The following is a 26586-nucleotide window of genomic DNA, read 5'->3' as shown; positions in this document are numbered from 1 at the left end:
GATATGAACAGTGTTCTTTTAATAACGAAAGTAGTTTCCTCTGTTTTTGCTATAAAAGAGATAATATAATGTCCTGATTAGTGCCATTGGCATGCGATGGCTCCACGTGGCCAGTTGTGAACCTCATGCTTGAGAATCTTAGTAAAAGCTTGCAAAGCAGCTTCATGTAACTGTTGCAACAGGCAGCATGGCAGGCACTCACTTTAACTGAAGCCCCTCACTTTCCTCACATAAAATTCATATACATTTTTTTCCTTCTTTTGGTAGCTACTTTTGTTAGTATGCCTTTTTTCTTCTTCAAGGGGTGTTAACAAAAAAGAAGCTGCAAAACGAAAAGCTACATTTTCCATGGATTTAGGGTGCAAGAGGTATGTGGATCTCCATAGATCAGGCTTTTTTCTCACACGGGTATTTCTCAATTTTCATGGTTTTTTCTTTCTTTTTTTTGGGTTATAACTTCTTCAGTTCAACTCTTGCTTCTTTCTTAAATCTGCATTTGTCTGAACATAATATGGTCTTCTTTTGCTAATTTTCCTCAGGTTTTTCTATGTTATACTCATAACTTTGCTTGATTTCTTTCTGAATTTTTTTACTTATAAATTTTACTGCCTTATTGTGGTGCAGTTAACTTATGTAGTGGATAACTGTTTTTCTTGTACATATGAAGTAGATAATTTGTTATCTCCCTTCCCCTCTCTTTCGCATGCTTATCTCAATGCATTGAATCTTTTCATCTGTGAGGCAGGCCAAGTTTGAATCATATTAGGAAGATATCTTCCATGAACATAAGAAGTTGGCCTCTGTAATTTTCTTATATGTTCATGTTTCTTAGTTTTTTTTTCCTCTTATGTTCAATACATGGAGAGTTTCAAGTAATTCAGTCATCAAACTTGATATTTTTGTGGGGAAGTAGATATCAGGGTGTTCTTTTGGAAACATTTACAGAATGGACTGGTTTCGGCTGCAATTGTTCAAGTTATTACAGGATTGAGTTTCAAGGGAAGCCATTTTATGTTAAAAATGCTAAGGTTAACTCCCACCAATCTTGTGACAAATGTAAATAACAAATAAACGGCATCAAAAGTGTTCATAGTTCCATGAACCTGCTTTCTTAGTTGTAACAAATGCCTGGTCAATCAACCACATGCAGTCTTTACTTGAACGAATGATCCCTTATCAGAAACTAAATATAAACTTAATGATAGACAAACATCACAACTTATATCTATTTTTGAGCAAAATATTTTAGAGTAGAGGACCATATCTTGTTTTTGGGTATTTGTTGAACTCTTTGTACCATTTCAGTAGAATTCTTTTCTATGCGGTTGTGAGGATAAGAGGTTAGTCACTAGCAGCATCTTAATATCATTATCACTATCATTTTCGTTATTGTTCTTTGCTAATAGTGTGTCCGGAATCACACTGCTTTGGAGCTCATACATGCATGGATTAAGTGGTGGAAATGCTAGGGAATGCATAGAAGAAAAGGAATATGTTGATTAAAATGCAAATTTATAGGCAAAAGGACTTGAATTTTGTTACTGTGAGAACTGTAAACATTATCCTGCAGAATGCTTCCAACTGCTGGGCAAAATTACAATTTTCTATCTCCACTTCATCTTCAAATTGTCAAGCTTTTTGACTAGCATTCAGCTACTAGAATGAAATCAGAATGCTTTAATTGGATTTTCATGATAGAATTGCATTTGATTTAGATTTTCTTCTCGATGCTCCATATCCTCGTTGCATCAAGATGTTTTGCAATAACTCCAATAACTTTCTTAATTAGGTTGCATATTCATGGTGGCTTACTTGCTATTTTATTAGACCAAACTACTAATTAACCTGCTATGTTCCTGATAACATTAGCTTTCATCAATGCATTTGAAAATTTGGTGCAGCTTGTCCTTTTAGCAGCATATATATTTATTTAAATGAAATTCAGGTGGTGGTGGTGGTGGAGGAATGCATGAAGTTATGACATTATCTTGCAGTACTAATGTCCTATATGGAGTAGAATAGAGAATCAGATGATTGCCAACATAGCAAAAATTAGTCTTTTCTGCATAATATCTTGCCTTGGCTTGGTGCCTCTGATTCTAGATAACAATAACATTACTCTTCCTTCCTGTTGACTAGTGATGCATAATGTCGATAAAGAGTGTCATGTTTTAATAACATTTAAGCCATGCGCATTTCCATATAATATCTTCTGTAAGATGATGCCCTTTTGATAAATGAATTTCCATATAATATCTTCTCTTCTTCATTCTTGAATTATATATGGCCCCTGACGTTTCTGAATGCAAATTAAAGAGAATTTCATGTTTTGGTTCTATGAGATCCAATTCAAGTTTCAAGTAGTATTAATGCTGCTAGAAATTTCATTGAACAATTTTCTCATATAACTCTCTCAAATTCTAACACACCTTTTTTTTGGAGAATGCATGTGAATGAATGGTGAATATTATGTTCTTTTGGAAACCATTCTATAAGTTATCACCATAAAGAAGACCTGACACTTAACTTCCATGCGATTTCAGGATTGCAAACTGAAGGGATCATCCAACAAAAATGAACATGGAGAATGAGAACATAGAACCAGTGACTGATTTAGGACTTGCGCTGGGGTATTCCAGTTACAGCATTCAGAGAAGATTAAGCAATGATCTCGGTGCAGGTGCAAATGCAGCTTCAAGGATTGACATGACATTTGTGACCACCGACCCCCTGTCAGAATTAGTTTGGTCTCCACACAATGGTCCCAGTCTCAAATGTACTGACTGCTGCTTTTCTGATAAGAAACAATCCCTTGTTTGGGGTGCAGGACCAAGCAATGTGATTCTTTCACCACAACAAATTAATACATCTTCAAGGTCAAGTGATGACAAGCCTATAGATGAAGAAAATCTCAATACATCCATATCCTCGTCTCATGATATGAATACTAAAGTTGCCCATATAGATAATTCAGACAAATCTGTTAGGGATAATGATGGCATCAGGTTGTGTCATGAGCAGCAGACAGACAATGATAATTCTTTGCAAGGCATGTTAAGTTTTTACAGACTTTGTTTATTTTTATATCGTATCTGTCTCTTCCCTTTGCCCTAACATGGCCAAGAAAGGAGTGCAGGAACTGCTGGCTTTCTGGAGGAGATAAGCACAAAGGGAGGAGAACCTCAGCAAAATCTTATGGAAAAGAATGATCTAGTAGATTCTAAAGGAGCATATGTCTGTTGTCCAAACAATAGCCAAGTGGCTGAAATAGCTGAGGCAATGGAAAACAATTTTCCAAGTTCACCAGGTGCTTGATGATGCTATCTTTTTCACTTCTTTTAGTACCTTGAGAAAGTACTATGTCCTAGAAAGTCTCACAGCTTATGGTTTGTATGATATACTATTAAAGGGTGTTGAATTGATATATATTCTGGAACAGGATTATAAAAATCCTATGCTTACCATGAGTCTTTAGAAAACTCTGGAGTGGTTCTTATACATTTGCTAAACCCCAGCTATAAAGCACTCTATATCGATGTTCTTGCTTCTTTTTGTCTTTGCTAAAGCAATGATTTATTGTTCCTTTCTTTAGTTTAAGATCCATTTTCTTTAATTCTTTTTCCACATCACACTTGACATGTTACCACGAGTGCTTCGCAAAACACTGGAGCAGTTTCTGTACTTTTGCTAAACAAAATATACACAGCATTCTAACTTTCTATTCTTGCTTATTTTTGCCTTTGCTAAAGAAATGATATATTTTTTACTTTCTTTAGTTGAAGAGGATTGATCTTTTACTGTTTCCCCCTCGTGCTTGAACAGATGAAAGAAAACCTGATGTGGCACAAATTGAATCTTCATTCAACTATCTTGAAGCCAGAGATGTTGGCAGTGGGACTCAGTTGTCAAGAATGGAGATGGTCTTGGCATCTGAAGTTCATACTTATAAAAAATGCGAAGCACTTGCACCTCCAGAGGAACATCTGACATCCCCTGGTAGAAAACAAGAGAAATCAGCTTCTTTAATGGAAAAAAAAGGAAAAAGAAAGATGAAGGGGGGCATTTCTTCTAGTCTTTGGCCTTTGGAAAAACTTGAGGCAACTGCTGAAAATGATTTGCCGACTCTGATAGGTGATAATGTATGTGTTGCAACAAGCAAAATTTCAGGTTCAGAATCGGCTTCTGAAGTTGAAAAGAACTTTCAGCACCATAAGGGGATACCTCCAAAGAAGATGTCTACTGATAAACACTCTCCAACCAACAGCAGAATCCATAGATTTAGTAGAAAAGGAAAGGAAAAAGTTTTATCTGATGGAGATGTTAAAGGAATGATGTCAAAAGAGGAGGATGACAGCCATGAGAGTGTTGAAAGTTGTAACAGCACTGGATTATTCTCTACAGGCAAAAAACGATGGGGCTTCGAGCAGGAGTTGATTGTGGGGAGCAAAATAGTGAAAAAGCAAATTGATGAAAGTCCTTGCTCCTCATCATTTGTAAAACAAGATAGCTCCTTCATGAACTGGATATCAAACATGATGAAAGGATTTTTGAAATCAAAAGATGAGACACCACCTTTGGCGCTTACTGTTGCAAATCCTAAACAGTCGCATGAGGGTCCTGATAAGAATCTTGATGCAAACAATAAGAACCAAGATCCTGGATGCAGAAATATTGGGTTTCAATCTATTTTCCAGTCAATATATTCTCCAAAGACTAAGGTCCTAGGAGCAACAACACAAAATGAAAATTATCAAACAGGACTTGAGCCGACTGACAAGATTTGTGACATTGATGCTACTCCAATCGCCTGTCACGGAGAAAATTTTAACTTCCGCAAAGTATTTCTGCTATCAAATGAAAGGTTCAAAGAACCAATTTCTGGTGGCAGAGCAGGTCAATCAACCCAGCCAAAGATTTCATCCATGAATTTTTCTCCCATTAAGAGAAGTAGTGAGGGCAATTCTGCAGAGAATAAGAATTCATTCAACTTGGCAGTAGGAATGGAGAAAGATAGAGCAAGCTCCAGTTCTTCTTTGGGTAAACGTAAGGCAATCAACCCTGAGAACATTGATTCTGACCCACCATCTGAAAGAAAGACAGTTCATAGCATTGGTTACAAAAGCAACCTTCTTGGGAGCTTGTGGATAACTCGGTTTACTCCAAAGTCTTCTAGCTCCTTGTTAAACCAGGATACCGCTGGGCCTGCTGAGTGCTTGAGTGACTGCATGAAGCTTATCCCTTGCTCCCAGAACAATTTTAATGCTTCTAGCAACCTCAAGATTATGGAGGCTAGTCAGAAATGTGCTGAAAAGCCACTAACCAGTTCTGGTAAAGAATTACCGAATTGTGCTACTGAAATTGAGGCATCCATTGGTTTCAATAAAATTACAGTCCAAAATGACCAGAAATCCAAATATAAAGTGAGCACCATTTTACCATCCCCTAGATTAAAAGATTCAGAGGCAATGGCTTCTCTTTTTGCTAGGAGATTAGATGCCCTCAAACACATCATGCCTTCTGGTGTATCAGATAGTACAGCTTCTTCAACTATTACCTGTTTCTTTTGTGGAAGAAAAGGCCATCATTTGCAATATTGTCCAGAGATAACAGATAATGAGATTGAAGATCTTCTAAGGAATATGAAGTCATCTAGTAGATTGGAAGAATTACCTTGTGTGTGCATTAGATGCTTTGAACTTAATCATTGGGCTGTTGCATGCCCTAATACATCCTCAAGAGGTCAACATCAATCAGCGCATAGGGCTTCTTTGGCTAATCTCTGTAAACTGCATTGTTATGCAAGATTTGAAGAGCATAAAAGACTTTTAGATGACAATGAAGATGCTATTGCTTCACCTACAGTTTGCGATGGGGTTGATACTGGAAAAGGCCCCGGTACTGATTACGGGGTTACTGCAGAAAAAGTGAGATCAAACACCAATGTGAATAAGAAATATGTAGCTTACAGTTCCAAGGAAATTGAGTTGAAAGAAAACCAGATCACACCTTGGGGTAATTTCATCAATCAGCAGGTTTCAGGTATGCCGAAGGCAATCTTCAGTGCTGTTAGGATGCTTCGTTTGTCACGGACAGATATCCTAAAGTAAGTAGACCATCATTTTCATTGGTAAATTTATGTTCTTAACTATTGCTATGAAAGGAATCTTGCTTTAAGGTAGCGGTCACAGATTCAATCTAAAGGACAAATGGTTGTAAAATCAGAAGTTCTTCTCCAGTTTGTTTCTCATTCTGGCTGATGACATCAGGAAAATAGGAAGACCATGGGGACACTAAATTGCATAAATTTAAAGGCATCTCCGTTCTTTCCTATGCATGTTTTGAGCCATAAAAGCTTGAGTGTGAAGCATCCATAAGAGTGCAACCGAAAATGATTCATTGAGGGGGGGTTGTATGTTGCTAAAAGTCTTTTATGTTACTTCAAATTTAAAACTACTTCATTTGAATATTTAATGTTATGTGGACATCAGGTGGACGAATTCGCAAATATCAATCTCACATCTTGAAGGTTTTTTCCTGCGTTTGCGGCTTGGAAAGTGGGAAGAAGGATTAGGGGGAACTGGATATTATGTTGCCTGCATAACTGGTATGACACTATGAGTAGAGTATGATTTTTAATGCTTGTTGTCAAATCTGTTGCATTTTCAAGTTAGTGCCTCATTTAGATGCACTTATTGATGCCTAAGTTATGTATCCTCATTTTCTCTTTTATCTTTTATGTATTCATTTTCCTTCTTCTAAATGCACAGGGGCACACAGACAGAGTACACAGCGAAATTCCAAGAGTTCTGTTTCTGTTAGTGTCGGGGGGATCAAATGCTTGGTTGAGAGCCAATACATCTCCAACCACGATTTTCTTGAGGTAAAAAGCTTACCTCATTTTCTACCTCCTATTCAACTGCTCATTTTGTGTTTCTTTCAATATAAGCCATGAGATTTTGTTTTTCCTGTACCATGATTTAGTCATCAGTGACAAGGGAGTCACTAGCATTCAATTTGATGTAGTTCTAGTCACTTTTGCCGGAGAAATTTTTTACGATTAGACTTTCACAGACAATGCAGACATGTCAAGACATTCCAGATCTTCAAAATTATAGTCATAAGCATTCATACCTGCTTGTTGTGAATTTGAGTTATGATTGGCCTCTTCTAAAGGAGAGTGAAAGGTCTTTCACACCTGATTTGCATTTCTGGATATTGTTATCATTTTGAGTAGCTCTTAGCAGCCACTGAAATTCCATTCCTGATAACAACAGTAGTCAAGAGCTTCAATTAGCATTACTCTTAAGACGACAATCAATTTTTAGATTATTAGCCTAATGACAGATTAAAACCCCAACTTCCTAGGGAGATTATGTAAGTTGAAGGATTCTGATCGGACAAAACCCCATTCCAACTCACATTTGGCATTGCATATATTGCTCCAGGAAGCAGTCTAACCATCTTATTGCCTTTCACAGGATGAGCTTATGGCATGGTGGAGTGCAACCACAAGGAGTGGTGGCAAGATTCCATCCGAAGAAGAATTGACATCAAAAGTTAAAGAGAGAAGAATGTTAGGCTTTTAGGCACCCCTTTTTGTCTTTTTAATAGTTTCAGCTGTTGATATGCGTTACCTTTGTCTGCACCATATCAAGGTAGCTATGTTTTCTATTTCATACAAATTTTTTATTTTTTGCAATCACTTTCGTTTTTTCTCTCCTTTTTGGAGTCTTTGGACCACCATTTTTCTGCACTTGTACGTAACTTCACCACTTCAAGCTCTAGAATATAGGAGTGCTAGGATCAGAATTTGAGATTTTCCTTCTTTTTTATCACCTTTGGTGAGGATCTTATAATTTTAAGTCAACGGGGAAGATGTTCTTTCACATTTGGTCCACCAGCAAAATCCACTGGCAAGAATCATAGAATGCTATTGTCACGGTATAATCTCACGTGAAAATATTCGTGCTTGAAAAAGTCTTGAGAGGATTATAGCAACTCTCCAAAATCCAAAGTTATCCCTTTCACACATACTTCCAGCTTTTATGGCTAATCAGCAACTGTTACCTCCATCGGAGGGTCAAGAAGGTCTGAGGATGAATTGTATCCTTACCTCCTAAACTAGTCAAAATGGTTAGATATCTTACCCTGGCTGCTTACGAGCTGGGCCATATACTTAGCTGAGAAAACTATGCCACAGGCCGGTCAATGGCTTTTCAGAAAGCTTTAAATGAGCATCTAAAAGATCTGCAACCCCTATTTATTAAGTTAGATCAGATGATAAAGCTAACACTTATGCTAAGGTTCTTGTGATTAATTAAACTATACAAAGCACTTGCAAGCAATGGTACTATTTCTTCTTCTTTTGACAGGGGATAACACTAACTTAAACACAATAACTACAACTTTCATCCAAAAATGCTCAATAGTTCAGTCAATACTGAACAAAGTTTAGTTTAAGAGAATTTACTGCCATCATGAAACCTTTTTGTGCTGCTAAACCTGCCAGTGCTAAACATTTGTTAGAAGGAGAACCTGGCAATTTCTTCGTCTTCATCCTCGTCTATAAGATCTTCCTCTTCTTCAGTGAACCTCTCATAGTCATCATCTTCCTCTTCTTGTTCTTCTAATTCATCTTCTGGATCCATCATCGTCCTTCTTCTTCCATCTTTGTCCTTCAAACCGGTACTCAAGACAACAGTTTCACCCCTGGATTGTTCCATATCCCTCCTCAACTTATCCATGCTCTCTTTCCTGCGTTCTTCCTCTAGACGTTGTTTTTCTGCTCGTCTCTTGTCAAGATCAGCCCTATAGAAACAAGGGTAAGCAGATGAAAACAAATTTTTGTTAATTATTATACCATAAAACACCCCAATCAGTTTTGACAAAATTAAAAGACAGGGAAGCATCAAGTAAGGCAATACTTATAATTTTCCATATATTCCTCTGCACTAGCTTCAATAGCTTTAAAGAATTCATCCATTCCAGCACCGGAAATTGCAGACACTCCAACAGATCGTAAATTCTTATAAAATTCATCAAGAGAGAGGGAGAGGCTCTGAGTTAGAGTTGACGAGTATGAAGTATCTGAACTTATTGCTGCTTGAAATGCCTCAAAATCTTCCATCCACTGCACAAATCATTTGGTTTCCTTTTTCAAAACAATAACATGGTAACAAAGCCATATTGCATCCCAACAGGAAGGCTACAAGTGAATAAAACTTTGGAACCTGAACAAATGGGTAAAAACAAGAATAGGGAAGACTACTACATCATAATTCAACAATCATATCAAAATAAGTAACTCAACATCACTCTAACATTGATCATCCTGAAAAGCTAAAAGTTTTGAACTCTCCCAAATGTGGGTCATTTTGGAATAGGAGCAAGAGGGTGTGTGAAATCTAGCTACTACAAAAGTTCGATCACCAATAGGATGGTTGTACATCAATCATGCGTGCACAGATGTCCTTCAAAATAAGTAACATATGCATCTTTCATAATGCGTAGAATATAGTATATTACATACATATTGCGCATGTGCATGCAGAGGAAAGAGATATAAGCATAGGAAAAGCAATTTAAACAACAAGAAAAAGGTGGGAAAAAAGGACTCACATCAAAGAGCCTATTCCTTCGTCATATATAAACCAAACAAGAAAAAAGAAAACGACAAATATCTAATAAAACTTAAAATTCAAGATCGAATGCGATCAGCTTGCTAAAATTAAAGCAACAAGGAAAGATTATCACCACATGAGCCTACAAATTTTGGTAACTCCTTGATACTATCATTTGGAAGCTTGACAATTACACTACCATGGCTCATTACAGCAGATCAAGCCTCAGATTCTTAGCATGTGTTTATAGTGATAAGAAGAACATTATGACATTGAATACTAAATATAATAATAATGATAAGGCAGCAAGGGAACGAAATGGAAGAATGCCACAAACTTGGAGAGGAAAAGAGAGGGGAAAAAAGTGGTGGGTTTAGGTATCAAGTGCAAGCCAAGTAGGCCTCAGCCCCAAAGCAACCAGCAGTCATGTTTTCTTTTGGGTAAAATACCCAAACCTCTTTAAGTTTTAACCAAAATTCCACGCGAGTCCATTAATTTTCGAAATGGACAATGAGATCCAAAAATACAGACACCGTTAACAGAAAATATCAAAAAACTAAAATACCCTTTCTTCTTTCTCTTTTTTTTTTTTCTCTCAAACAATGTGTCTGGCCAGCGGTGCTCCCATTCACCGTCCAACCACCCTATGGCAAGCACTCCCCAAGGGAGGGGAGCACCAATCTAGGGCTCCTCAGGGGAGGGAAGCACCCTTGGGAACACCGATCCAGTGCTCCCCTCCCTTGGGGAGCCCCGTCAGTCGTGGGTGGCTTGAAAGGTTTTTTTTTTTTTTTGGCAGAAGAGAAAAATTTTAAAACTGAAAAATTATAATTTATATAGTGATCATTTTTAAAATTAATGAAAAGTAAAATTGTCTTTTCAATATTGCCATGTCATCAAACTAATGGAAACATTAATAGTTGACTAACAGTTGGACTTATGTGTCCAATGGAAGATATTCTTTTGAGACGGATTGACTATTTTAAAAACTAATGGACCCACATAGAATTATAGCTAAAAGTTAGGGAGGTTAGGGTATTTTACCCTTTTCTTTTTCATACGTCAACTCCAACACCTCGGTTATTCCTCAATCCTTTAGATATTTATAACCTTATGTTCAGGATAAACCACATACTAAATGATTGAAAATATATTACCCAAATCCAAAAGAAAATAGTTGCATCTAAAAGGGAACTTAATCTTACCTCCAAAGCAAACTGATGTTGTGCAACATCAGTCTTGTTGAATGCTAATACAAGAGGCAACCGTGACTTGTAAAGGATGCTACAAGCATAAAGCATGTTGCTCATAAAGGTAACTGGACTTGCTGAACGAGGTGTATCCACTACATAAGTGACAACAGTAGGAAAAGTTGAAGCAAATGCTTCTGTAATGATAGCTCCTGAAGCAGACCAAGTAAAAATCTCAATCTGCCCAGGAGTATCCACAAGAACATAGTCAAGTTGATCTGCTCGCCTCTCAATCACTGAAATAACCTGAGATTGGATTTTTGCAGAGTCATTCGCATGAAATTACACATGAAAACTTTCAAGAGCACAAAAGATGTAAGAATATAACAAGCACATCAATTGAAAGAATAAAGAAGATAACAGCAACTACAACTCTGTATGCACATGCAAGCACCATTATAGATTAAAATTTAAGAAGCATACACTATGAGACAAAGCCAGCCATTTGCCAGTTTCAACATTTTGGATCTAAAGAGGTTACTTTAGGACACATAATCGATGGGGATAGCTCTTCAGAGCCCTAAAAAGCTTAGCATTGTTATGACAAATTTTTTTCCAAATCTAATGCAGAAAATTCAGAAGACTTACCTCATCAAACTTGGTGGCAAACAAGTTGAGAGATGTAAGGATTCCTCCATTAGGTCCAAGATTGAACTGCTTCATCACTTCTTTGTATTTAACCGTGTCTCTTATATCAATGTTAGCACCAAATGGAAGGGTCATTACAGCAGGGTCAAGGTTCATCACATAACCCCTAATATTCGAAGCTTGAGTGTGGCAAACCAGCCTATGAAGGAATGTTGTCTTCCCACTCCCTAATCAAATCAAACAGCATATAACAACATTCAAGTTCACCAAAAAAAAACTTACTAATAACTTGAATTTCAATTAGAGCCCTAATATGCAACATATAAAAAAACATTAAAACCACCCCATTTGGGTTTCCTGGATTACCTGCCATCCCAACAACAATAATAATAACTGGTTTTCTCTTGAAACCGCTTGAAGATGACTCAATGTTTAATTTGTCCATAGAATCAGCAAGCTTCTCTTTTTCATCAGTGTCTCCCTACATATTGAAATCCAGTAACCGAATAGTAATTACAGGAACAACCCAACAATAAAAAAATGATAAATCTTCTTTTGTCCTTTCAAATGCTTAAACTGAAATCAGTTATAAAAGGAAGACTTCCTTGGGTACCTTTGTTTCCAAGGATTCCTGGGAATCCATTTGCATTGAAGTGCCTTCCTCTGGGGCTTTAACATTTGATTTTTCCAACTCAGAACCAATTTCCATCTTCAATGAAACGTTAATTCTAAAAAAAAAAAACGAAAACCCAGAAAAAGTTTACGAGTATTACGATCAGAACAAGAAAAAAGAAAAAGAAATGGGAAGATAAACTGAAACCCAGAAAAGAAATAGGAAAAAAAAAGCGATTGTATAAAAGTTATGAAAACGAACCTCTTTGCTGGTGCTTCAAACACTTTCAAGTTCAAGGGTTTCCTGTCTGTGAGGGAAGTTCTTCATTTTATTTTTTTTTTCCCTATATAGAGAAAATGGGTGAAAGGCTGGAAACAAGGCCTAGGATATGTTCATGGGCTTTGGAGAGGGCCCATAAAGAAATTTTGGTGATCAAGGCCCAGAAAGAATGGATGGCCAACCCATAAGAATTGATGGACAGATTTAGACAACATATCTAAGAATTAATGGTCAATCCTTTCAAAGAAAGAAGCAAGCTGTTTTCTAATCACATCCAACAAGTACTTTGGATAGCTTAAAAAGGCACGCATCCGAATAAGTTAACTTTGTAAAGAAAATATAATAATTTGTCACAAAATAATATTTGAATAGATTTAATCTAATCTAAATCTGAATCATGTCAAGTATTTTAGAGTTGAGGTAAGTAAAATGGTCAATAATACGATCGGACAGATAAAAAAATCTTAAAAAATCTATAAATATGGATATTATATTTTTTCTCAGATTAACTTTTCGAACATTTAATTTAATATTTTGATGAAAAAAATAATTTTCTCATTTCTCTCGTGCATGATATAAGTCTCATCTTTCTTATGGACTCTTGGTTCATAGAATTTGAAGAAGATAAATTTATTCTGATAATTATATGAAAACTCCTTTCCTAAATATATTCCTAGTTAAATTAATTTTATGTATTTTATTTAAAAAAAAAAACATTGCAATTCAAATCTAAGCCTATCATAGTTCTAGCCTAAGTTACATAAGCTCATATGAAACCTATGAGCTTTTAAAGTAAATATAAAACAGAAATAAGAAAAACCTAAAAAAAAAAAATAGAACAACACCAAAGATCACCAGTCTCACATTTCTTATCATCCTTACCTTAAACAATTAGAACAAAAAATCCATTAACAATTTAAGACACACAAATTAATGTTTCAAACAATTAAATTAATTTAGATTTGATTAATTAAACGTATAATCACATCCATTAATTAATTGAACAATGCGATAATGAGTTCATGACATCGTATATAGAACACAAATTTTCTGCAACAATTTCCTCACCGTGATAAACTGTAATTAAATTCAACTTGAAAAGACTTATGTTTTAGGTATTGTTCCTTAAGTGCATGTGTTTTAATGCTTTATTTGCGCTTTAAAGATGAATTTGGAGCAATTAAATTTATAATCTAATTAAAAAATAGAATATTAGAATTTAGATATAATTACTTAACATATAATTTAGGATTTAGAGTTTAGGGCTTAAGGTTTAAGTCGTGCTTATATGAATAGATAAAAGAAAAATACTAGACTTATGCATCTTAATCCAATTATTTTTTAATTAAACTTAATTATGGATCTTAATTAGGTATGTTAATCCAGTAATTAAGTATTCCTTAATTATATTCTTAAAATTTTGTCTTTTCCTAGGCTATTATTGCTTGATTTTGTCTTCATAACGTTCAATAGTGTGGACTTTGACATGTCCTTGAAAACTAGATGAGTAGGCAAAAATTTAGGGCAGGTTTGGTTCCGAAGAAGGAATAGAGAGGAAATAGAGTTATTCTTTAAGAATGTAATAAAAGAGAAATATTTATTATATAGTTTAGTTTATAAGAATTGAATAGGGTAGAAATTATTATTATAATTAGTTAACAAGAATAATTTTAAAAATAATTAAGAAATAAATGGTAAATGATAAAAATATCTTTTATTAATATTAAAAATTTTATTTTGTTAAAAGATAAAAATATTATAAGTAATAAAATTAAAATACCTTTTATTATAATTAAATAATATTTTCATCAAAATACAAATATATTTTTATCATAATTTAATAATATCTTGTATTTGAAGATAATTAAACCTTTTATTATAATTAAATAATATTTAATATTATAAGACAAAGTATATTCTTCATTAAATTTAAATAATACTAAATAATATTTTTATTACATTTATTACATTCAAATAATAATATTAAATAATATTATTTATAATATATATTATAGTTAAATTGTAAAAATGTATTTTTAGTATTATTTTATAAGATAATTTTTTAAATTAAAAAAGAGTATTTTTCTCTAATAACTTATTTTCTTATTCTCAACAATTCAAAATAATTATTATCAAGAGTGATTTTAGCAATGACTATTCAAGCTTTTATTAAAATAATTATTTTAAATAATATATATTTAATTAAATTAAATACATTTTAAGAATGAGCATAGGAAAAGAATGATCGTTCCATTCGCCCCAATCAAATGTGAACTTTGACTTGTAAAACGTGACGACTAGACAAAGACTTAAATGTAAAACGTGCAAGAATTAATTGAATATTATAAAGATAGAGGCTGAGGGGACCAAAGTTATTCCTACCACATCTTTTATGCATTACTTTTTGAGGGTAATTTTGTTTGTCGGTAACATAATATAATGTAGTATATGATTAGACACTATAATAGTTCATCACTTGCAAATTGGTATTAAAATATTAATACTTTTACTTTCAGTGTCTAGTATGTTCGTACCATTTATTTTCAATTTTGCTGAATTAATCGTGGAAAATATGTATAATATGCACACAAACTGGTCAATAAAAAAAATTTCTATTGTAAACATTATTTATTTGTGAATTTAGGGTTAAATTTTGTCACAATATTAAAATTCAATGTTGAATTTTATCAATATACTATAATTTTATTAATTTTTTATCACTGTACTTTCAGTCTTTGTTAATTTTGAATAAAAAGTAATGGAATATTTTGTTAACGCAAGTGACAAATTTCGTTACTATCCTTTCAATTTTATTGATTTTTGGATAAAAAGTAATGAAATTAAAAAAATTAATATATTGTTAATAAGTGATAAATTTCCATTAATTCGATTATTTTTATCCAAAAACATAAAAAAATATAAAAATATAGTGACAAAATTCAATCAAATCTAAATATAGTAGCAAAATTTAACATTAACTCATATAAAAATCTGGCCTTAATCCCTTTATATTTAGTGTTTATCACTAAAGTTTTCATTCTATTTGTAGCAAAATTGAACAAAAAAACAAATACAATTGATAAATTACTATTTAGTATAAAAACCAGTAGTTTTTTTTTTTTTTGCTTTTCATTTTGAGAGATGAAAATAATTATTGCAAACATCCAAATGATGGGACTATCAAAATTATTGGGTAAAATCATGCATCGATTTTTCATTTTATTGTCTTATATAGTCTTAGTATAGCAGTTGCCATATTATAATATTAGCAAACAACATGATTTACACGTTAATGCATAAAAAGATGATGATGGGTTTTCTTTTTAATCACGATCTGTAAATCGGAAACAAAACAGGAAAGTTTCTCTCTTGGTTCTGCAGCAGATTCCACGTGATATTAATTGTCCCTTTTTTTTTATTTCCATTTATGTTTCAGCCGCTGGAAGTGGGAATTTCATTTCCAGATTTCTCTTTCTATTGCCTTATCTTTTCCTCTTTAGTGTTTAAAGCTTCATATCCATCTCTCAACCAATCAAAGCCAACCCCAAATTTCATTTTAGCCATTCCCCAGGTTCCACTTGTGTTCATTCTCTGGGTATTTTCCAACGACAAGAACAAAGATGCATCTCGGTAAGCTAAGCTAATTAATTATTCTCTCGTTCTGATAGTGAAGTTTCCTGGTTTTGTAACTTTCTGTTAGATTCTCTGCAGAGCTTGGCCATGGCAAAGTCATCGTCACCAGCATCATTGCAGTTATCGGAGCCATCGCAGCAGCAGCAGCCGCCGCAAGTTACCACCGGCGAAAGAGTAAAGCTGTTAAAGATCAAAATATCATTCCACTGCTAGAGAGGACAGAGTCAGGCCGTGTTGGAAACCTGGAAAGATTCTCCCATTTTGTTGGTATATACTATATATTTAGCTTTAGTTTCCCAACTATATGGGGGTTGCTTTGCTGATACAAAACAGATTTAACCCTTTTAGTTTCTTTTCCATAACAAGGTCTACAGAAATGATTTATCTTTTGATTTTGGGCTGCAGCTAGGCAACTGGGATTTGCAGATGCAAACGAGTGTCCGCAGCTGTGCAGGTTGGCTCATAACTATCTGAAAAAATCCAAAGATTGTGAGGTTAGCATCTTCGAATATTTTGCTAATGAACCAGAAGCTGAGACTTTGTACGTCAAGCTGATGGAGGAGTTTGAGAGATGCATCCTCAGTTATTTTGCCTTCCATTGGAGCCAAGCTTCTCATATGATCAGCCAGGCATGAACCCAAATTTTTTGTGGAACAAATTAATCCCATGAGTTAATCTTCATTTGGCAATTGATTAATTAACGATTTAATTAATTTGATTTGCAGGTTCTAAGCGTTGAATCTGACAAGAAAACAAAGCTAAAGGACTTTGTAATGGCAGCTACAAGGTTGGTTATCAATTTCATTCCCATTAGCCTTCACAATATATATTTTAATTAATATTATTGTCTTTAAATAATATTCCTCATAATTATTACTGGCTGCTTTATCATCTCTAACATAGCAACCCACCTAACCAAATTGAAATTAAATATTCCCATCAACCTCTTCATTATCCTTTTGTCCCTCTCCTTCAAATCTTATTAGAATATAATATTATTCTTTAGTATATTATATTAATTGGAGACAGAACAGCTAATTTGTTTTTCTTTTCACTAGTCAAAATCTGTACCCACTAGCCACGCAAGGGGCCGGGTATTAAATTACTACAATATATATATATATATATATATGACAATAATTTATTTTTTTAATCTTTGGGCCAACAAATTGTGATATTAATAATCATAAGGATATGGAGTATAATTAACAAGTTAGTGATAAATTAGTAGGTTAGTAAGGAACTAACCATATGTAGTTAGGTATCATAACCACATCTGATTATTCTTGTGGGTTAGATATCTTAAGTTAAAAATAAAGAAGATTGTGAGACATAAACTTCTTCATAAGTTTAATTTAAAAATATTATTTATTATAATTTTAACTATTTTTGATCAATTTTTGACATGATTTACAACAATACGCTTTAAATAATTTCAGACAAATTAAAATAGTTTCGATTTTTTCTATTTCGTCATCTAGATAAAACTTTTAAAATTAAATATTGATTTCTCTCCCTTATCAAATATTGTCTATTTTGTCATCTAAATTTTTTTTGCTATCCCAAAGAGCAGAGATGACATCAAGGTATGTAGGGGTTGAAATTGATTAGATATATGTGTAAATTAGAACAATGTATGATTTTGATAACTTAAATATTACTAGTTATTAGATATCGTGTCACTAATTTTTAGGTATTGTGAGATTGATTTTTAAATATTGTGTGACTTAATCGTTGTATTTTTTATTTTTAAGTATTACATGATTGATTTTTAAGTATTACGTGACTAAGTTGTAAGCATTGTGTGATTGATTTTTAAGCAATGTTTAAAAACTAGTCACGCAATGTTCATCAATCAGTCATGCAATGTCATATCAACTAGTTACGTAATATCTAAAAATCAGTTACGTAATACTTAAAAACTAGTCACATAATATCCAAAAACCGATTACATAATATTTAAAAACCACAAAAACTGTTAAATTTCATTTAACAAAATTAATAACTTCAAACAATACACTATATTCCATTTAACAATATAATCAACGAATATGACTACTTAACGAAGAATGTTCAAAATGTTCAAAGGTTTTTTTTCATATATCAAAAATTACTTCAAAATACTTAAAATACTCAAAATGTTCAAAAGTTTTTTTTCGTGTATCAAAAATTACTCAAAAATGCTCAAAATACTTAAAAATTTTTCTTTCTAGTAAGAAATACTTTAAAGATGAATGAACTTGTAAGGAAAGTTCAAAGGATATGAGTCGATTTGAAGCGCAGATTTAAACATATAGATCGATTTCATTAAAGGTAATTTTATTTAAAATTAATTTTTCTTAACTAAAAATAATTAAAATTATAAAAAGAATTATTTTAAAAAATATCTTATTTATGAAAAATGTTTTTAAAAGGAACCCTTAAAAATATGTTTATTCACATTATTTGCTTCATTTGATAGTTACTTTTGCCATTTTAACTACTACTGTGATATAGAATGAGTACAATTCAATGAAAAATTGGAATCATTACAGTACACAATTCCAAATAATTCATATTGAGGGAAATTTTATTAAAAAAATTTAGAAAAGTAATGTTTATTGAGCAGTGTTGTCAGAAGAGAACGATCATGGGACAAATATGGATGACAAGTCAAACTAAAACACGACTTTGCGGCTAGCAAATTCAGGTTTCCATTGCTGTCTAAGACCCTACTTATCTTATTTGTCTCCTCTTGTAGGTGACATATTTATCTTGTCCTGGGCAGTTCACTGCCCAATCCAAAAATTAAGAAAGATTGCTGCAATTTATCAATTAATGCTAGTTTGGCAGATAGGATAAGCTTTTGAAGATTAATTAATTTAATGATCAATTTGTTTATTTTAGAAAATATTTTTGGATTGAAAATTTTGATTGGTTTTGGTTAGACAGAAGAGATTTGAGAGGGTGACCAAGGATTTAAAGGTGACTAGGGTGTTCTCGACGCTGGTGGAGGAGATGAAAGCTATGGAACGTGCCGATGACGAATCAAAATACACTGACGTAATGGCGCCGGTGGCCCACAGCCAGCGGAGCCCCATCCTGCTGCTCATGGGCGGTGGTATGGGGGCTGGCAAAAGCACTGTCCTCAAAGATATACTCAAAGAGTGAGTAGCATGATCAGCATTATTCAAATGATTGCGTGGCGTAATTTGGACCTAGTAAAAGAAAAACTAGCTAGAGATATTATAGTATGAAACAAGTTTGCCAAAGACTTTGATTGAACAAAATGGAGCTTCATTAAATAGAGATACTATACCAAGTATATTTGATGTTGTACATGGGGCATTGGCAGACCACTGTGGGCAGGAGCAGCAGCAAATGCGGTGGTGGTGGAGGCGGATGCATTCAAGGAAACAGATGTTATTTACAGAGCTCTTAGCTCTAGGGGTCACCACAATGATATGCTTCAAACAGCTGAACTGGTAAACATTCTCTCCAACTCTTCAAATTTTCTCTGTTTCCATTCCATTGATACTTTTAACATCAATTGTCAAAGTTACTTACGTTTGAAATGCGTAAACCAGGTTCACCAATCCTCCACTGATGCTGCATCGTCGTTGCTAGTAACAGCTTTGAATGAAGGTCGTGATGTGATCATGGATGGGACTTTATCATGGGAGCCGTTCGTCGAGCAGACAATTGCCATGGCTCGAAACGTTCACAAACACCGTTATAGGATGGGGGTTGGCTACAAGGTGGCCGAAGATGGCACCATTACCGAGAACTATTGGGAACAGGTCGAAGAAGAGGAGGAAAATCGACAACAAGAAAATGGTGAGACACACCGGAAACCATACAGAATAGAACTGGTTGGGGTGGTTTGTGATGCGTATCTGGCTGTTGTCAGAGGAATAAGGTAAATGACAGTTGCCAGTTTGAATACTCATCATCTCATTCAGAAGGAATTTGTTTCCAATTTTGGATTGGTTTGATTGGCTTATATGTTTGAAAATTGTTACACAGGAGGGCTATAATGGTGAAAAGAGCGGTGAGAGTAAATTCACAGTTAAAATCCCACAAAATGTTTGCAAATGTATTTCCAAGATACTGCCAACTTGTTGACAATGCCAGGCTCTATTGCACCAACGCTGTGGGAGGCCCCCCTAAGGTAAGAGCTTACTGATTAATGAGATAAAACTTCATTTGCTAGCATAGTTTAAAGAAATGATTACGATGTTTCTTTCACTTTGGATCTCATTATCGAGGTTATACCTGCAACCACTAAGGGATAAAGTAAGTAAAATGTAGTGAGACTTTAATACTTTACATGAAACTAAGAATTGTGAATGTTTTTGATAAACTCGGGCGCCTTGAACAAGGCCTGTTTACACTTTTCCTATCTCTTTCTTGTCTCGACATTGTCTGTTCTGCTAACGATTGAATTTTCATCAGTGAATTCTTCTTCGTTGAGTAATCTGTGTGTTTTCTCTTGCATGTAATTTGTAAACAAATGCAGTTGATAGCATGGAAAGATGGAGATAACCCGCTTCTGATAGATCCAGATGACATCAAATGCTTGTCAAATGTCAGCAGCTTGAACCCAGGAGCAGAATCTGTATACGAGCTTTACACAGAGCCAAGTCCAGTTCACGAGCCTGGCTCGGTTTGGAAAGACATTGTTTTCTCCCCTTCAAGACCCAACATTCAAGTGGAGCTAAGGACTTGCATTCAAAGAATCGAAAAATCCAACATCCAAACACAAGAATAAGATGAACATAATCCACCCCAGCAGGCTATATATGCATATCACCATTGACAAAAGCCTTGGATTTTTCTTTCAGCTCATGTCCAAAGATTTTCTTAAGGGATAAAATGGTTGTTTCTTTTTCTTTTTTGTTCTTCAGAGGAATTTTATCATGCGTGTGCATCTACCCATCAATTGAAGGTCTACTTACAATTATCCATGGATTTGTGCTCCTACTGGATTCAAAGCTATAAAACAGAAGCAGCACCGGAAATTCAACACATGCAAATTCATGTGAAGGAAATAAGTTTGGCCCAGAGGATTAAGGCATAACTTTGTGGTAACCCTACTTACCTTGGAATAAGAGGTTCAGAGTTTGAATGCCCTCTAGCCTTAAGCAATGATAACAGTGAATGGATAAAGGGTTTTTTTTCTTTTTATTTAAAAGAAAAAGAAATGTGAATTTATTTTTTGAGTAAGAGATAATAAAGGAAAGTAAACTCTCAAATATTGGCCAATTAAAGCGGTAGACTATCAAATGAGAAGTCATTTAGCTTAAGAGTTTGCATCAAGGGTATACGCATTAGGTTACAATTATAAATAAGAATATATATTAGAGCCAATAATGCCTTCTAGCTTATGTAATGATCAACAATGGATTGAGGTTATTTTTTTCTTTATTATTAAATTTTAAATAATGTTCGAAACTTTTTGATATCAAATTTTTATTAAGTGATTAAGAAGGATAAAAATTTAAGAAATTTGTTATTTTTTCACTCGTTAAAAAAAAAAAAAAGAAAGAGAACAAAACCAGATCTGAATTTGTTTAAAAATTAAATAACCAATATTTAGATATTCAGCTAGAATTTCATGATTAAAAGAACTATAATATTAGGTGTAAGGATGAGAAATAAAATCAAGACTCATTCACTAATATTGGACCATATTGAGCTGGGCTTAGACTGATATGAGAGAAAGTTACTCTGACCAAAATTGGCCCAACTTTGAAACCCAACCACGTAACCAAACCAAGTCGCAGGCCCAGACCACAATTTCCCTAATGTCAAATAACAAAAATCACAGGCCCTTAAAAGCAAAACGCTTGTTAAATCTTTTTCTAGGGTTTTCAGCTGTTATATATATATAAGCAACTTATCAAAAACCTTCCCACTTCTTCCACCTCCTCCAGAAAACCCTAGCGGCTACAGCTTCAGCTTCAGAACCCAAAACCTTCAACCATGGTAACGTCTATGCCTTTCATCTTCTCTTCTCTTCCGTTTTTTTTTTTTTTGCATTTACCTTTATTTCTTACTGTGGGGTGAATGGGTGAAATTTTGACAGGCGAATGTGGAGACAGAGGTGGCGGCCGCCGGAGTGCCCAAGAAGAGAACGTTCAAGAAGTTTAGCTTCAGAGGCGTTGATTTGGATGCTCTCCTTGATATGTCCACTGACGAGCTTGTCAAGCTCTTCCCTGCTCGTGCTCGCAGAAGGTAATAAGAACAGAAAAGAGATTTATTTTTGCAAAACAGTTTTTTTTCTTTGTTTATACCAATAAAATATGAAATGGATTTTGTTATTTGATTATAGGTTCCAGAGGGGTCTTAAGAGAAAGCCCATGGCTTTGATTAAGAAGCTCCGCAAGGCGGTAATTTAATCTTGACTTTGCTCTTTTATTTATTTATTTTTATCAATTATATCTATTGGATTCATGTTTAGATCTAAGGTTGATCATTGATGCTGAGTTACTGGGGAGTGTTTCATTTATTTTTATTAAATTTGGAGCTTTGCCTGAGGTATAACTGTCAATTTGTCACTTGAAACTCGTCTTTATGCTAAAAGAAAGATATGATTAGAGGATGTCTTTTGTTACAATTTATTATTCTATGTCTTGAAAATACCCATTATGTTTTAGCTTGTGTTTGATTGGATGTCTTTGCTTTTTTATTATAGATCATAGGAAATGTATTTGTAGCAAATTCTAGTAGCTGAAATTGAGTCTCTTTTGCAAAGAGTGTTTGATGGAATTGTTATTTTAATGATTTTAACAAGGGAGTTTGCATTCAGTTGATTGATTATGTTTCAAATTATGTGCAAAATTTTTATGTAATCTTGAACTTCTGATCGAAGAAGTACCTATTCTTTTCTACTTGCAAGTAACTCTTAACCTACGTTGCATTCAAGGTAGCTATCGGCTTCATTTTGTTTTTCATTTTCATTTTAATTGTCCACTCTCAGATTTATTGTCAGATAGTTAAAGGCTACTTGTCAATTTTTTTTTTTTGGAAAGGTGCTACTTGTCAAATTATAGGCTGATTAAAGTCCTAGGAGTTATTTTATTAGTGTTACAAAGACTACTTGATCCTTGTTAGAACTCAATGTACTGTTCTTGCAGTAAAACTTTTATTTATTGCTGAATTGTCATTGTAATTGTGGCTTTAGAGAATATTGTTTTCATTGGACATCATTATTGCTTGATCATTCTGTTAAGTTCACTGGTATACTCACATAATATTTTCTGCTCTGATGTATTGAATCAGAAAAGGGAGGCCCCACCTGGTGAGAAGCCAGAACCAGTCAGAACCCACCTGCGAAATATGATCATCGTACCCGAAATGATTGGAAGCGTTATTGGTGTGTACAATGGCAAGACATTTAACCAGGTTGAAATCAAGCCTGAAATGATTGGGCATTACCTTGCTGAGTTCTCTATTTCATACAAGCCAGTCAAGCACGGTAGACCTGGTATTGGTGCTACCCACTCATCTCGGTTCATTCCTCTGAAGTGAAGTCCCTTCTCGCAGCCTGGATACTTTATCTGGTGTTACCATGGAGAAACATTTATGTTAATCAAATTTTGTTTGTTGCACTTTTAGTTTCTTACTGGAAATTTTATGCCCTTTCTATTGTTCTATCAGATAATGAATCTTAGTCATGTTTTAAAGAGGTGTTTTAAATGATACATTTAATTTTTATGGTAGTTAAGCTTGTCAGTGAATTGGTATTTTGCCCACTGCGTTGTCTTCAAAATTTGATACATAGTTTCTGAAGTTTCACCTCATCTGATTGCCGCTATTTGTAGAGTGTGGATACTTAAATCATTGTTGGTACAATTAGGAGGGGCGTAAAGGATCTTTGAATTCTGAATCTGAAAGGCTCTGCTCATAGTGCAACAACTCTTTCAACATGTGTATTTCGCTTAAGTTTTGAGCTTTGATGAAGACTCGTGCTACGCACGGCCATGCATGTTTAAATAATTTATTGGTATTTCAGGTTATATTTGTTGGAATTAACTTAACGCGCAGGCTTTCAAAAGGATTAGGAAGAACAGTTTCTGTTTGCAGCATTTTCGAATTGGTCTTGATGTAAGCGGCACAATAAATGTTTTGCTGCAGTGTATCTGATTTTAACACAGTTCTAATTTTGATGTGGGCAACATTGTTCGAGTGTTCTTGCTGCTCAGGCCTTGTTTCTCAGCCTAAACGAAATGATAAACATCTCAGTCTGTAGCATTAAAAATTGTCCATCATTGTACTAGCACCTCATCAGAAAACCTAGCTGCTGAGGCCTAACTGCTTATTACTTGTATGATTGGCAATCTTGATCAACGCTATGCTTAGCAAATTCATTGGTGTTTACTGCAATATAAAATAAACAAATAAAGAAAAGAAAGTAAAAATGATGAATAGAATTGGATGAAAGTCCAACTGTTTACTGTTCATCGACGACCAATCCAACACTGACGGTAAATTGCAACATTTCAAGATCAAAGAACCATGGTACTAAGTTTTGACTAGCTAGGCATTCTCACGTCAGCTCGTATGGCAATCCAGTCAATTAGCTGCGCACACCTTCAACGTGCTTAAATATCCGACTAGGGAGTGTAAGCTAAACGTTTATATTTTAAAACCAACATATATAAAAAAAAAAGTCCAATTCAAATTGAGCAGGTGAGTTACATTTTAAACAAGAAAAATTGTAGCCAGTAATCAGAAACTGAATTGACCCATGCTTCCCACGTTTGTAACTGTGCTACAATTTATTAAGTAAAAAATTCGGTCTGGTCAATTGACCTAATCTTATATTCTTTCGTGCCACGCGTAGTGTTTCCCCTTGGTGTAAGATTAGAAATATTTGATCAACTTTCCATTGGTTTTAGCATCTGGTCCAACGTTGCTGAAGCTTCCTCTCAGCTTCCTGCAATGTTCTATTCACAGCCTTTTCTATTTCGGCAGCTCTTATCTGTCAAAAAAGTTGCTTCTTACTATTAATAGAAGCATTAAACTTCCTGAGATGTGAAATAATGTTTAAATATTCATTTATTCCTGAAGCATATATTATTCAAAACTTTGTTTTATTTTATAGTATTGGTATTAAATTTCAAAAGAATTGGAGGGCAGAATGAGATAGCTGATGATCAAAGGAATTATATGAAAGGGCAAATTTATGGTATAATTCTAAATGCAGAGGCTGAATCCACTGTAAGAAAAGAGATGAAACAACTAACCTCAGTTTCAATATCCATCACTGCAACGAATTCTTGATTAGTGAACTCTGACTGGATCATTCTGGGTTTTGAATCCAATTTCTTCAAGCATTTCAAAACCCCCAACATGGAATCGATCCCAGATGTTGGATTGTCTAACCTTACTGTAATCTGGGTTCCTTCATTGATTTTAACATCAGTCATTGCAGCCAAATTTGACTCCAGCTCGTGGTTTTTCTTCTCTAAGTCCTTCTTTAGCCATTCCAGCTCTCGAACTCTGTTAGCAGCCGTTTGAACTATCGAGTTCTTATCATTCTGCAATGAAAGATCAAACAAAATGGCAATGAACACAACGTAATTATATCAAAACAAAAATACCCCATCGCGTCAAATGGATTAACTGAACGAACCTTGGTGCCAGGAGGGAGCATAGAATGCAAGGAGCAGTAGCTTCTCTTCTGCTTCTCTCTTCTCATTCTCTCATTCATCATGTGACGGAAACACCTATCTTGCTCGGTGTCTCTGGTTTCTCTCGTTGTAGGCCAACTCTTCATCAAGAATTCAATCATTCTCTTGTTCATGTTTCCAGAATTCACTCCATTACTACAACCAGCTCTCTCCAACCCCAATCCAATTCTGGGTGTGTTTGGATAAGGCACGAAAGCACTTTGCCTAACAGGTGGAGCAGGAGTAGCTTCATACCAGAAGATTTCACCCTGTAGCAGCTCTTTTATCAACTGATCCATGCCTTCTCTCCTCCTTTTGCCTTACCGGGAATTTCGAATTTCTATTTGAAACGTTTATATATATAACGGTCTGCTTTGTCCTGAATTGCTTGAAACAAATTTAAGACATCATGAAAACGTGGTCAAAATATGTTCATTTTCAATATGTTTTTTGGGTCTTGTGGACGAACTGTGCTCGGTCAAATGGTGAGGCTTTCTTTTCCGCGCTTAGTTAGCCCACAAGAATTGGCCATGGAAACTAGAAGTATGGGACCCAATTTTTGTCATTTTACATAAACGAGATGAAGTCCTAAACGGCTAAACCTTCTGTGGTCAACATTAAAGCCTCAGGTTACAACCCACATGCTACGTTTCCGAGAGCTTTTATTTCGAAAATTGTTTTGCCTGTTTCTGCTGCGAGGGTGAATAGGACGCAATAAGATAAGATGACCTCGCTTGACCTCTGGTCCTCTTCCTCTTGATTCTAGTCTATTTCTTGAAAGAACAATTATTTATAATTTATAGTTCTTTTCTTTTTTTCACTTTTTGTATTTTATTCTTCCATTTTTGGGAGTGGGGTTGAACATTTTTTTTTTGAAAAGCTGGGTTTTATTCAATTCATGATAAATATATCAATGTAACCAAGGGAAGGTCAACCTCCGACCACCAAAA

At 34.5% G+C, this 26586-nt stretch overlaps 5 protein-coding genes across 6 annotated transcripts; 3 read left to right on the top strand and 2 right to left on the bottom strand.

Annotated features, from left to right (window-relative positions):
* Positions 178-7886, top strand: LOC18603132. Of its 2 annotated transcripts, none has more exons than XM_007034923.2 (7): positions 178-368; positions 2544-3049; positions 3137-3307; positions 3823-6103; positions 6489-6604; positions 6768-6880; positions 7479-7886. In XM_007034923.2, the coding sequence occupies exons 2-7, from the start codon at positions 2575-2577 to the stop codon at positions 7584-7586; spliced, it is 3264 nt and encodes a 1087-aa protein (XP_007034985.2). In that variant the 5' UTR covers positions 178-368; positions 2544-2574; the 3' UTR covers positions 7587-7886. The 2 variants fall into 2 exon arrangements, with proteins under 2 accessions (XP_007034985.2, XP_007034984.2); XM_007034922.2 differs by having other exon boundaries at positions 186-408.
* Positions 8245-12398, bottom strand: LOC18603131 (GPN-loop GTPase 1). The gene is made up of 7 exons (XM_007034920.2): positions 12330-12398; positions 12069-12183; positions 11822-11936; positions 11456-11682; positions 10823-11113; positions 8925-9130; positions 8245-8808 (listed from the first exon to the last, which is right to left on the bottom strand). The coding sequence occupies exons 2-7, from the start codon at positions 12162-12164 to the stop codon at positions 8523-8525; spliced, it is 1221 nt and encodes a 406-aa protein (XP_007034982.1). The 5' UTR covers positions 12165-12183; positions 12330-12398; the 3' UTR covers positions 8245-8522.
* LOC18603130 lies at positions 15652-20926 on the top strand. Its single transcript, XM_018120117.1, has 9 exons — positions 15652-15977; positions 16059-16247; positions 16386-16609; positions 16706-16767; positions 18908-19126; positions 19315-19444; positions 19547-19878; positions 19986-20130; positions 20479-20926. The coding sequence occupies exons 1-9, from the start codon at positions 15968-15970 to the stop codon at positions 20728-20730; spliced, it is 1563 nt and encodes a 520-aa protein (XP_017975606.1). The 5' UTR covers positions 15652-15967; the 3' UTR covers positions 20731-20926.
* Positions 21834-23726, top strand: LOC18603129 (40S ribosomal protein S15-4). Its single transcript, XM_007034918.2, has 4 exons — positions 21834-21947; positions 22048-22196; positions 22294-22351; positions 23244-23726. The coding sequence occupies exons 1-4, from the start codon at positions 21945-21947 to the stop codon at positions 23490-23492; spliced, it is 459 nt and encodes a 152-aa protein (XP_007034980.2). The 5' UTR covers positions 21834-21944; the 3' UTR covers positions 23493-23726.
* LOC18603128 (transcription factor bHLH92) lies at positions 24377-26172 on the bottom strand. Its single transcript, XM_007034916.2, has 3 exons — positions 25600-26172; positions 25211-25504; positions 24377-24945 (listed from the first exon to the last, which is right to left on the bottom strand). The coding sequence occupies exons 1-3, from the start codon at positions 25933-25935 to the stop codon at positions 24859-24861; spliced, it is 717 nt and encodes a 238-aa protein (XP_007034978.1). The 5' UTR covers positions 25936-26172; the 3' UTR covers positions 24377-24858.

The sequence above is a fragment of the Theobroma cacao genome, chromosome 4 (genome assembly GCF_000208745.1).
Source record: "Theobroma cacao cultivar B97-61/B2 chromosome 4, Criollo_cocoa_genome_V2, whole genome shotgun sequence".
Lineage (NCBI taxonomy): Eukaryota > Viridiplantae > Streptophyta > Magnoliopsida > Malvales > Malvaceae > Theobroma > Theobroma cacao.
This window is presented reverse-complemented; position numbering and strand designations above follow the sequence as displayed.